The sequence below is a fragment of the Heterodontus francisci genome, chromosome 6 (genome assembly GCF_036365525.1).
Source record: "Heterodontus francisci isolate sHetFra1 chromosome 6, sHetFra1.hap1, whole genome shotgun sequence".
Classification (NCBI taxonomy): domain Eukaryota; kingdom Metazoa; phylum Chordata; class Chondrichthyes; order Heterodontiformes; family Heterodontidae; genus Heterodontus; species Heterodontus francisci.
The window spans coordinates 81,256,027-81,268,608 of record NC_090376.1 but is presented as its reverse complement, the minus strand read 5'-3'; the positions used below and the strand labels follow the sequence as shown (position 1 = coordinate 81,268,608).

The window sequence follows — 12,582 nt, the reverse complement described above, 5'->3', positions numbered from 1 at the left end:
TTATCACAAAAGTAATGATTGGATCAGAGATCAATTTCTTTTTATATTCCAAATGGATGATGTGAGGTCATTTTGGGGCCTCAATGGGGAAACAACCTATGTGACAGAGGAGGGGGTGGAGGGGAAAAAAACCTATGTATTATCATTTTATCAATTATAAACCTGAATCACCATAATCGGAATTATGAAGTGCTTCTATTTTACTTGGTAGACTTTAGTCTAACAAATCTTATCTCATTCTGTGGGCTGGTACACTCTGTTTTCTCAGCTAGTGATATTTTGGATTCTGTTTCTGCATTCCTCAACATATTTGCCTTAAACAGCGTTGGAAGAGTGTTCATTCCAGCCTTAAGGATGCAATTAATGGGCTGAATTTTATGTGCTCGCCGCTGGTTTTGGTGGTGAGCAAAAAAAATGGCAGCCTGCCCATGCGGGCTGCATGTCGCAAAGCTGCCACAATCTTTCATGCGGTATTTGGAGGGTAGGGTTGTCTGGCCTGGGCAATGGCATCAGCTGCCTGTGCACAGTTGCTGATGCCATTTTTAAAGGGCTGTCAGCCCTACCAGGAAGTTTAAATATTTAAAGGTGAAGTAAATAAATACATTTCTTTTGCCCCTCTCCCAGCCCCCGATAACATTTAAATTAATTATTTGCCCTTTCCCCCCAAAACACTTACCTTTACCATCTGACCTCCCCCAACCTCTAAACTACACAAATTTTCAACTCCAACCTTTCCTGCCATCTCCCCCTCCCGCACTGGTAAACTTCCCTTCTTACCCCTCCCCACCAGTGTGGTGCCTCGTTTCCCCGGACGGGGATCCGAAGGCACAGGAATGCTGGCCACCGAGTCGAAGATTGTAGCAGGACATCAGGCGGCAACCTGAGTTTCATTAATTAATTCATTTTAATGTATTTAAATTGAGGGCCCTCCCAGCGTCAGGGTACGTGGCTGCCCTCGCCTGGAAGCACCTTCAGACACCCTTGGCCACGGAATCAGACGCCTGGTGGAGAACAAAATCCAGCCCAATGTTCGGCTGAGGAAGGGGAAATGCCAACCACATCACCAAGGCCAGGTGTATAAATGCTTAATGAGGTGTTTAAGTCTGCCAGATGCAAGTGTGGCAGTGTTTCTTTTTTAAAATAAAGTGCTTTTTAGAAACACCAACAAATCCCCCACTGCAACAGCTAGCGCCATACGATAATCAACTTACACATCTTTATATATCTTTAAATCAACATTTTAAATTTCAAAAGAGCTGTGAATAATCACAATACAAGATTCTGCAGCAGGTTCGAAGAGTGAATACAAATATCACCCTTCTCCAAGTCATTGGAAAGGTGTTTAAAAGTATTTTAAAAATAAAAGTTTAAAAAAATGTTTGAAGTGTCCAAAAGTATTTAAAATCATATTAAAACAATTACCTGCCTTTGAGCTGAAGACTGACCTCAAGGGATGTGTCTTAGGCTTGTGACATCATTAGGGAATGAGCCTTCGCCAGCAATGTGCCTAGCTGCTGGGTCTCAGATCGTTTTGTCAGTGGACCATGCTGCAGCCAATGAACCAGCTAAGTTAGTATTTCTCTGTGCCGCTGACCGCAAAATTCGGGCCATTCACTCGGAATATGGGGGTCACTGGCTAGGCCAGCATTTATTGTCCTTATCTAATTGCCCTTGGGAAGGTGGTGGTGACCCACCTTTTTGAATTGTTGCAGTCCATGTGGTGAAGATACATCCACAATGCTGTTAGAGAGGGAGCTCCAAGACTTTGACCCAGCAATGATGAAGAAACAGCGATATAGTTCCAAGTCAGGATGAAGTGTCACTTGGAGGGGAACTTGCAGGTGGTGGTGCTGCCATGTGCCTTCTGCTCTTGTTCTTCTAGGTGGTAGAAGTCACAGGTTTAGAAGGTGCTGTCGAAGGAGCCTTGGCAAGTTGCTACAGTGCATCCTGTAGATGGTACACACTGCAGCCACTGTGTGCCGATGGTGGAGGGAGTGAATATTTAAGGTGGTGGATGGGGTGCCAATCAATTGCCCTGGCTGGTGCTGAGCCTCTTAAGTGTTGTTGCTGCTCCACTCATCCAGGCAATTGGAGAGTATTCCATCACACTCTTTCCTACTACCCACCCCCATTTTTGAAAAGCCCCTCAAAAGCTAACTTTATTCTGGCCTTCAGCCAACTCTTCTAATTAACTTACAAAATAAAACATAGCCACTCAGTCCATCTCTCCTTAGAAACACCTTGGGATGTTTTATCATGTTAAAGATTTTACATAAGTACACCTACATAATACAATTTTGTAGTATTTCTGAAGGAATTTTAGAATTTGCACCCAAATGTGATTCATTTTAATATAAAGAAACCAAACTCATTCAGAATCACTGAGTAGGGCTCCTCCAGTAAAATTAGCATTACTGTCCAGGATGCAGAAATCACTGAGTAATAAAAACATTTTCTGATCTTCATCTTTTTGTCACTGTTTTGTGCTCACTAGGGTAGAAATGCTGAAGAGAAAACATTTGTCATGGTGTAAGCATAATGCACTGCCAGTAGAATGGCCCAGGAAATATGTCATAATCCTATTCATAACAGAATGCCCCCTTCCTGCACCAGTAAGACATTTACTGACTTAAAAAAAAATCTGACACCCTTGTGATTTCACAGTACCAATTAGACCCAAATTGGTAGTTTTATACTGCAGCTCCAAGGCCAGTGGTAATCTGGGGGCAATACCAAAGCTCATTTCACAAAGAACTCTTGCATCTCATTAATGTGAGCTGGATTCCAATCCGGGCCCGAACTATGAAAGAATACTATGTCAGAGTTCTCCAACAACAATTCAAAGATGGAGCAAGATCTTAATACTGCTACAAGTATCCGCAAACAGTAAATGTACTTTATTTCCTTTTTTTTTTGCAATAGAATATTTAAAATGAATGGTTTTTCATCGCTCCTCTTTCTGCTAACATCAGCATTTGGGAGTTGTAGAAAAGAGATAACTTGAATAACATAATGGCAAAAAATCATTAAAAAAGCAAGCAGGACAAAGACGTTTTGGAATTCAAGCACCAGGGAATAATTGGCCATTTCTTCATATTTGAAATAAGCATATCATATATATTGATGTATATTATTTTTCTTTCAATTGAAATATCCTGGTCCTGGCCAATTTTTTGGTTTTAAAGTACCTTGTACTTGAAAAGTTTCAGGTAGTAGTTAAATAATTGAAACTGGTTGAAGGAATGTTAAAGGAGACCTGTCCATTATATGCCATGAAAAGAAATGAAAGGTAATTGAAGAGGTACTACAGCATCAATCACCATGGTTGAATGCACAATATTATGAAAGTCTACATACAGATACACAGAATAGCACACAAAACATTACTGAACAGTTATTCCTACTTTCCGCACCTATGAATAATAATGCAGCAGGAGATGGCTAGCAAAAAATTGCAGTACAAAACCTGTTGTAGTTGATCACTACACACAATATAGAGAATGTTTACACAACTTTCACCATTTACTGGAACTTTAAATTGTAAAATTGAAATACAGTTGCTTTGTGTGCACTTGTGGAGATGGAAGCCCATTAGTCTTTTATTTCCAACTGAAATCTCAAACCCAATTGGGATATTATGGCAACATAACTGTTACATAATATTGGATCATTATAGATATCCTTGTTGCATCTTACATTTGCTTAAATACTCTAAGTTTGAAGAAACTATTATTAATGGCTTTGGGTTACTAAAACCAACCAGAGATTAACACATTTTGAGTCAGAACCACTGTTTGCATACACTTCTAAACTGCATTTGTTATTTGAACTACATTGCTATATTTCCAAAAAGCATCTTTCTGATAAATAAAAACTGACAATAATACTATTTTCCTTCATCATTACAAGTAAAAATATACTTGGTCTCACTGATGTTTTATTTGTATTTTAATTGTTAAAATTAAAGGATATTTATATTACTATACAAACTTGTTAAGATGCAGCCTTAAATTTATCACATGATTTACATGTTTTGAGTTTTCTAATTTTTCTTACAAAAATGAATGTGATTACATGGTGTAAACTCCAGATTTGCTTTGCCACTCTCTGCAGTGAAGACATTTTATACAAACCACTGGAGGAGTCTGTTGACAAAGGAAGGGGTTCATGCCCTTTGTTTTCTTATGTTTGCGTTTCAAACTCAAGTTTTCTAGGCAGAGGTTTAAGGCAGAATGGACAAATGGAATGGTAACAAAAGCAACAAACAGTGCTCTTTGCACTAGTAAGCCATACATACACAAGTACAAACTGCCCTTTAGGCCCTTTGTAGCTCAATACATATAGACCAATGTAATAAACCAATTTTTCACAAAAGACATGAATTCCTTTTAAAGTTTGACATGTTGCCGAAGCAATTCTTCCACAATAATTTTCCAGTATATACTAGGGAAAATGTTAATTTTTCCATTTCATTGGAATAATTCGAATACTCACAGTTTTGATCAAAGGTACCAAAGAAACTCACATCACATTTTGTGATAGGTCCTGCTTTATGAGGTAATTAACACCTGTAAATATACTGATTATTAACCAGACACATGCCATTATTTGATGGAATACAAGTCACAGCTCTGTCAATACCAACCACTTGTGTTGGGAGTAAAATATCAAAAAAGTTGAAGTTTCCCAGGAACCTGTAATGTTTGCATAAGACTACAGAAACAATAGCACCTCCCACTCTAATTTGACCTACCACTCAAACTGATGAAGATGGTCCAGTTGAACAGCTTAGGCCATAGTTAGGAGATCTCAAGATTAAACCTGCAACCAAAGCATCTTTAATAATCAGTACATATATGGATCTAAGAAATCACTATTCTAAACTTACATCATATGTAGTGTATTACAGTAGTTTGTGTCATCGTCTGCATATCACTTGTTAAACATCTGCTTTTTATTGCAACTTTTTAAAATAGCTCAATTTACACATCATCAGCTGTAGACATAAGGCGGCTTCGTACAGATCCAACACACATGCTTTCTTCTGCAAATAAAAGACATTTCACGCTATTATGGACTATGTTCAAAATGAAACTTTCTATTTTGTTCAGTGTAGTATAAAGCAGAAGATTTAATTGGTAAGTTTTCAACCTTACTGTATGTTAATAGTTGGAATTTCAATCGTTGCACTATATCCTTTGTGAACAAATTACTGATGACAATTGTTTGATTCTCAGAAACAAATGTTCTTCAGCTCCCAAAGGGTTAGTGCAGCCTAATGCAATAAAAGCCTCTAGGATTAATTTCTAAGTAACATTTCTAATTGAACAGCCTTATGTGTGTTAAACTCCTGTGATGTGAATAACTTTTGCCTGAAATACACATTTTATTGCATTTACAGCCAAAATTCGTCATCTTCTTTATAATTCCTATAATATATCAGAGTATGAAAATTTTCCATTCAGTTAGAAGAGAACTAACAAATTCTGCAACAGAAATTACTACTAAGACATTCCTTAAGTTATCAGAATGGGTAGAATTTTGTAGTAAAGAGGTTACTTATTTAATAGAAAGGAATAGGGCTTTGTTGATCAAAAATGATAGAGAGCAATTTAATGGTAAAATGATGTTTCTTCAGCAGTGCAAGTGGGTGGTTTAATTTACACAGCAGGATGTAACTTATTTTCCATCAAATTCTGTTTATTTCATTTGTCTGTCAACCATTGGCTAAAAGGAATGAAACCATACTGTAGACTTTATGAAAGAGAAAACAGTCAATTTCTGAAACAAATCCATTAGATTCAGTGTATAAAATGAGTGATATCCTACCAACAAGCAGTTGGCATAAATGAGATTTGTAAAACACCTGAATTTATATGCATCACATTTAAAATAACAAGCAAAAATTGCAACAAAATCTGGATCAATCAATTAACAGAAGCTACTGATGTTCCAAAATATAAGTGCTTTAAGCATTCACATTTTTTTAATATAAGAGGGACTCAATTAAATAGCCCTTCTCGTAAGGGAATCAGCAAGAATATGATTGTTGACAAATATTTTTGAAGGTTAACCTTGCCATAGGAACCTGAACCACTGCACTGAATGTTTATCCTTGTCAATCAAAGCAGTAGACAGTCAGGAATGGAGTTCATGTGTTACGACAGTATATCTTGGGTCCAGTCTTGGTATGAATCCTTTGAAGTCTCTAGAGGCTTGTGTGCCAAAAACATCCAATGCTCTTCTGTTCATCAGAGCAAACCTGATTAAAACAAAATTATAAGGGTTAATACTGAAAAAATACACCAGTGGGAGGGGAAGAGATGAGATGGAGGGATGGGTTGAGAAGCGGGGGAGGGGTAAGAGGAGAGGGAGCTGAAAAGGTTGGAAAAGAGGGAAGGGGAGAGGGAGGAGGTGGTAGAAGGGGGGAGGGGGTAGGGGTAGAGGGGAGGGGGAGAAATGAGAGGGGAGAGAGGGGAGAGAGGGGAGGGGAGAGAGGGGAGGGGGGAGAGGGGAGGGGGGAGGGGGGAGAGGGGAGGGGGGAGAGGGGAGGGGGGAGAGGGGAGGGGGGAGAGAGGAGGGGGGAGAGAGGAGGGGGGAGAGAGGAGGGGGGAGAGGGGAGGGGGGAGAGGGGAGGAGGGAGAGGGGAGGGGGGAGAGGGGAGGGGGAGGGGGGAGAGGGGAGGGGGAGAGGGGGAGAGGGGAGGGGAGGGGGGAGGGGGGAGAGAGGGGAGGGGGGAGAGGGGGGGAGAGAGGGGAGGGGGGAGAGCGGGGAAGGGGAGTGGGAGAGAGCGGGGAGGGGGAGCGAAAGCGGGGAGGGGGGGAGCTAGAGCGGGGTGGGGGGGCTAGAGCGGGGTGGGGGGGCTAGAGCGGGGTGGGGGGGCGAGAGCGGGGTGGGGGGGCGAGAGCGGGGTGGGGGGGGGCGAGAGCGGGGTGGGGGGGGCGAGAGCGGGGTGGGGGGGGGCGAGAGCGGGGTGGGGGGGGGCGAGAGCGGGGTGGGGGGGGCGAGAGCTGGGTGGGGGGGGCTGAGAGCGGGGTGGGGGGGGCGAGAGCGGGGTGGGGGGGGCGAGAGCGGGGTGGGGGGGGCGAGAGCGGGGTGGGGGGGGCGAGAGCGGGGTGGGGGAGCGAGAGCTGGGGGGGAAGGGGGAGGGGCAGCGGGGAGGTGGGAGGAGCGGGGAAAGGGGGAGAGGGGAAGGGGGAGAGGGGAAGGGGGAGAGGGGAAGGGGGAGAGGGGAAGGGGGAGAGGGGAAGGGGGAAGAGGGGAAGGGGGAAGAGGGGAAGGGGGAGAGGGGAAGGGGGAGAGGGGAAGGGGGAGAGGGGAAGGGGGAGAGGGGAAGGGGGAGAGGGGAAGGGGGAGAGGGGAAGGGGGAGAGGGGAAGGGGGAGAGGGGAAGGGGGAGAGGGGAAGGGGGAGAGGGGAAGGGGGAGAGGGGAAGGGGGAGAGGGGAAGGGGGAGAGGGGAAGGGGGAGAGGGGAAGGGGGAGAGGGGAAGGGGGAGAGGGGAAGGGGGAGAGGGAGAGGGGGAGAGGGAGAGGGGGAGAGGGTAGGGTGTGGGGGAGAGTAGAGGGGGAGGGAGGGAGAGGGCGGAGAGGGAGAAGGGCGGAGGGCACAGAGGGCGGAGGATGGGGGGGGAGGGGGAAGATGCAGAGGGAGAGGGTGAGGAGGGAGGGGCAGTGGGAGGGGGAGGAGGGAGATGGAGGGGGGAGGGGAGTGCAAGAGGGAGGGGGAGAGGGAGCAGTGGGAGAGGGAGCAGTGGTAGCGGGAGGGGGAGAAGGGGGAGAGTGAGGGGGAGAGGGAGGGGAGAGGGGTTGTGGGAGGAGAGGGAGGAGGGCAATGTACAGGGATCAGACCAGAGGATTTCAAATGCCTGGTTGAAGGCCTGTAAAATGCCTCGATGTCAGAGCAACTCTGCGTTCATAAAGAGGAGTTTGCACCAATGTGAAAATTAGGCTAGTGGAGAAGGCGGTACCGTAGCAGGCATAGAAAACGGAATACAGCCTGGTGTCATCTCCATGTTGACTTGATAAGGAGTTGACTGGTGGGAACCAGGAGGTCCTGCTGGCCTAAAGAGTGCAGAAACTAAACCTGAGGATTGACAGGCAGGTCAGTTGGAAGGGAAATTTAAGGTAACCTGTGTGTGGGCAAAATTTTGCAGAATTCATTTAAATTTACAATTTCCTCCTTTCCTTGTTCATTTATCTTCATCAAAAAAAGTTGCCATTGCTGGAAGTTCAGAATTTCAGACTGCTCCATGGCAACGCCAAGTGGACAGCGACTGCAGCTGCAAGCAGACTTAAAATAGCAGCAATTCCTTTCAGCACCTCAGGTAATACTGCTGCTTGGTATGACTAACAGTAGCCAACATATCATACGATCGTATGAATTAGGAGCAGGCCACTCGGCCCTTCGAGCCTGCTCTGCCATTCAATAAGATCATGGCTGAACTGATTACTCCACATTTCCACCTACCCCCGATAATCTTCCACCCCCTTATCAAGAATCTATCTAAGTCTGCCTTAAAAATATTCAAAGACTCTGCTTCCACCACCTTTTGAGGAAGAGAATTCCTAAGACCCTCAGAGAAAAAAAATTGCTCCTCATCTCTGTCTTAAATGGGCGACCCCTTATTTTTAAACAGTGACCGCTAGTTTGAGATTCTCCCACACGGGGAATCATCTTTTCCACATCCATCCTGTCAAGACCCCTCAGGATCTTCTATGTTTCAATCAAGTCGCCTCTTACTCTTCTAAATTCCAGTGGATACAAGCCTGTCCAATCTTTCCTCGTAAGACAGCGCGCCGATTCCAGTTGTTAGTCTAGTAAACCTTCTCTGTATTGCCTCCAACACATTTACATCCTTCCTTAAATAAGGAGGCCAGTACTGTAAACAGTACTCCAGATGTGGTCTCACCAATGCCCTGTATAGCTGAAGCATAACCTCCCTACTTTTGTATTCAATTCCCCTTGCGATAAACAATAACATTCTATTAGCTTTCCTAATTACGTGCTGTACCTGCAAACTAACCTTTTGCGATTCATGCACTAGGACACCCTCTGCATCTCCATTGAAAAAAACCTCCCTTCAGTCAAACATTCAGACCTGACAGGTTTGCAGGTAAATATAATAGGAAAATATATAAACACAGTTGACATAGAGGTTTCAACTGCATTCTGAAATGGATGATAATGACCCAACCACTATAATGTTTTGAGACATATGAAAAAAAATTGTGAAATATATTTAGCATTACAGAAATGATTTATAAAATGCAGTGAAGTGTGACAGACTCTCCCTTTCAGCTATAGGTTCTAAATTTAGTTCAGGCTGACGGATGAAAGTCTCCTCTAACCGCTGATTGTAAGATCCCAATGTGAAATAAATCTGTGTTGTTTCAATTCAGTTCCGTGGGCGCTTGGGCCTTAACATTAAACCAGCACTCGTTCGGAATGTCTGTCAGACAGGCCTAAAGATGATCGGTGTAAGAAATGGAAAATATCTCAAGTGTATTTATCCTTTAACGCCGAGATAAGCTCCCTACCACGTATCTGTACCATCGCTAAGACTGCCTATTTCCATCTCAGTAGCATCACTTGACTCTGCCTGTGCCTCAGCTTATCTGCTGCTGAAACGCTCATCCATGCCTTTGTCACCTTCAGACTTACCTATTCCAGCGTTTGAGTTCTACCCTCTGCAAACTTCAGGTCATTCAAAACTCTGCTGCCCATGTCCTAACTTGCACCAAGTCCAGCTCACCCATCTCCTCTGTGCTCACTGACATAGTTTGACTCCCAGTTAAGCAATGCCTCTATTTTAAAATTCTCATCCTTGTTTACAAATCCCTCCATGGCTTCACCCCTCCCTATCTCTGAAACCTCCTCCAGCCTTACAGCACCCCCGAGACCTCTGCACTTCACCAACTTTGGTCTCTTGACTCTCCCTGATTTTAATCACTCCATCACTGGTGGCCATACCGTCAGCTACCTGGACCCAAGCTCTGGAATTCCATCCCTAAATCTCTCTGCTTGTCCACCTCTCTTTCCTCCTTTATGATTCTCCTTAAAACCCACCTCTTTGACCAAGCTTTAGGTCATCAGGCCTAATATTTCCTTATGTGAACCGGTTCAAGTTGTGTTTGATTACACTTGCAAATCATCTTGGGGTGTTTTATTATGTTAAAAGCACTATATAAATGCAATTTGCTGTTGTTTTGTCGCAGGGAGAACTTTCCTGAGGTTGGGGCAGACACACCATGTTGGGCCAGAGTAGAGGATCTTTACTTTGGATCTTGCCGTGCAGTACCTGGCCTGAGAAGGCTTGATGCCAAAAACAAAAAATGTTCTTTTCCCCAGCATGATCATCTCTCGCCTTGATCAACACAAAGGTCGTTAAAGAAGAAAATCTATAATAGTATGAATATTGTATGCTATCTACAATATATACAGAATCACACTCTGGACACCGTCAAGAGCCTTTCAGAATAACAGCAGGCTTCAAAGGAAGAAGACTTCAAAATGTTAAAATGGCACTGAAGCATTGATGAACTGTACTCAATTTTCAAAATCAGAAAGTTGATATTACTGTCTGAAACTGCTTTGCAAACAGTTGGACAGCTAAAACCGAATCTTATAGGCGCCAATGAATCGCCTTTAATAAACTGCAGATTAAGGTAGAAAGCAATTTTTACTTCAGAATACTTCATTAGGTCAATATAATAGGATTTAAATTTTCTTTACTTGTGGTTTACAACACTTGTACATTGCTGAAGGAAATCTAAAATACTATTGATAAACCTCAGAATATTATCCAGTACACTAGTATCTGATATTCCTATCCAATTTATACTGAAAATAAAGAAAAAGGAACACTTGCATTTATATTGTGCCTTTCACGACCACTGAACATCTCAAAGCACTTCACAGCCAATTAAGTACTTTTGAAATGTAGCCATTGTTGTAATGTATGAAACACGACAGCCAATTTGCGCACCGCAAAATCCCATAAACAGCAGTGTGCTAATGACCAGATAATCTGCTTTTGTGATGTTGATTGAGGGATAAATATTGGCCAGGACACCAGGGATAATTCCCCTGCTCTTCTTCGCAATAGTGCCATGGGGCCTTGGTTTAACATTTCATCTGAAAGGCAGCACCTCCGGCAGTGCAGCACTCCCTCAATACTGCATTGGAGGGTCAGCCTTGACTTTTGTGCTCAAGTCCTGGAGTGAGACTTGAACTCAGAACCTTCTAAGAGTGGCACCAACTGAGCCACAGCTGACACAAAAATAACAAAATCAGGCTGCAATTCAATTGTCAGCAGATAAGCTGCATTATGGCCAGGTGGAAAAGCTTTAGCTTTCGCACCACTGACAAATTCTTAGTCTACAATAAGGTAATCACTCTCTCATGGCAAACTGCAGGAACAGAGAGACCTAGGGGTATATGTACACAAATTGTTGAAGGTGACAGGGCAGGTTGAAAAAGCAGTTGAAAATACATACGGGACCTTGGGCTTTAAAAAAAGAGGCACAGGGTAGAAAAGCAAGGAAATTATAAAGGAACCTGTATCGAACACTGGTTTGGCCTCAAATGGTGTAGTGTGTACAGTTCTGGGCACTGGTCTTTAGGAAGGATGTGAAGGCCTGCGACAGGGTGCAATAAAGATTTACTAGAATGGTTCCAGGGGTGAAGGACTTCAGTTACGTGGATAGATTGGGGGAAGCTGGGGTTGTTCTTCTTAGAGCAGAGAAGATAGAGGAGATTTAATAGGTGTTCAAAATCATGAGCGGTCTAGACAGAATAGTTAGAGAGCAACCGTTCCAGCTGATGCAAGGATTGAGAACTGGAGGACACAAATTTAAAGTAATTGACAAAAGAATCAAAGGCGACACGAGGAAAAACTTTTTTATGCAATGAGTGGTTAGGATCTGGAATGAACTTCCTGAAAGGGTGGTGGAAGCAGATTCAATCGAGGCTTTGTAAAGGGAATTAGTTAAGTATATGAAGGAAAAAAAAATGCAGGGCTACAGGGAAAGTGCAAGGGAATGGGAATAGCTGGATTGCTCTTGTAGAGAGCTGGCACGAGCTCAACAGGCCGAATGGCCTCCCTTCTGTGCAGTAACCATCTATGATTCTTTGAAATCAAGAGACTAATGAGTTGTTAGGGCTTACACATTCAAGGGCAATTTATATCAAGTCTCTTGAAGAATTATCTGACATCAGAAGTACCAAAACACATAGCAGACTTCCTCAAACCACACTACTGCACGTCTGCTGCTGACCCTCTGACCAGACGTTACTAAGTCGGATGATCAGCCATGGTCATAAAAAATGGTGGAGCAGGCTTGAAGGGCCAAATGGCCTACTCCTGCTCCTATTTTCTATGTTTCTATGTTTCAGAGTTCAAAAGTTTTATAAGTAAATTCACAAACCCGGACAGTGTGTTATGTCAGACAAATCTATCATTATTTGTATTTTTGGGAAACATAAGCTTACTTAAATGATGCTTCATTTTGAAAAATATGTACTTTATCAGAAATTGTGACAGTTTCAAAAGGGAGCCAGATAATATTTCATGTCAAATGGCT

The 12,582-nt window shown here is 43.4% G+C and overlaps 1 protein-coding gene across 2 annotated transcripts in view; it reads right to left on the bottom strand.

Annotated features, from left to right (window-relative positions):
• Positions 1 to 2,227: 2,227 nt before the first annotated feature.
• tmem135 (transmembrane protein 135) overlaps positions 2,228 to 12,582 on the bottom strand; it is a 568,932-nt gene continuing 558,577 nt past the window's right edge. For both annotated transcript variants that reach the window (XM_068033973.1, XM_068033974.1), the window contains one exon: positions 2,228 to 6,262. In XM_068033973.1, the coding sequence (XP_067890074.1) occupies positions 6,139 to 6,262 (124 nt within the window). In that variant the 3' untranslated portion in view covers positions 2,228 to 6,138. The remainder of the gene's footprint in view (positions 6,263 to 12,582) is intronic.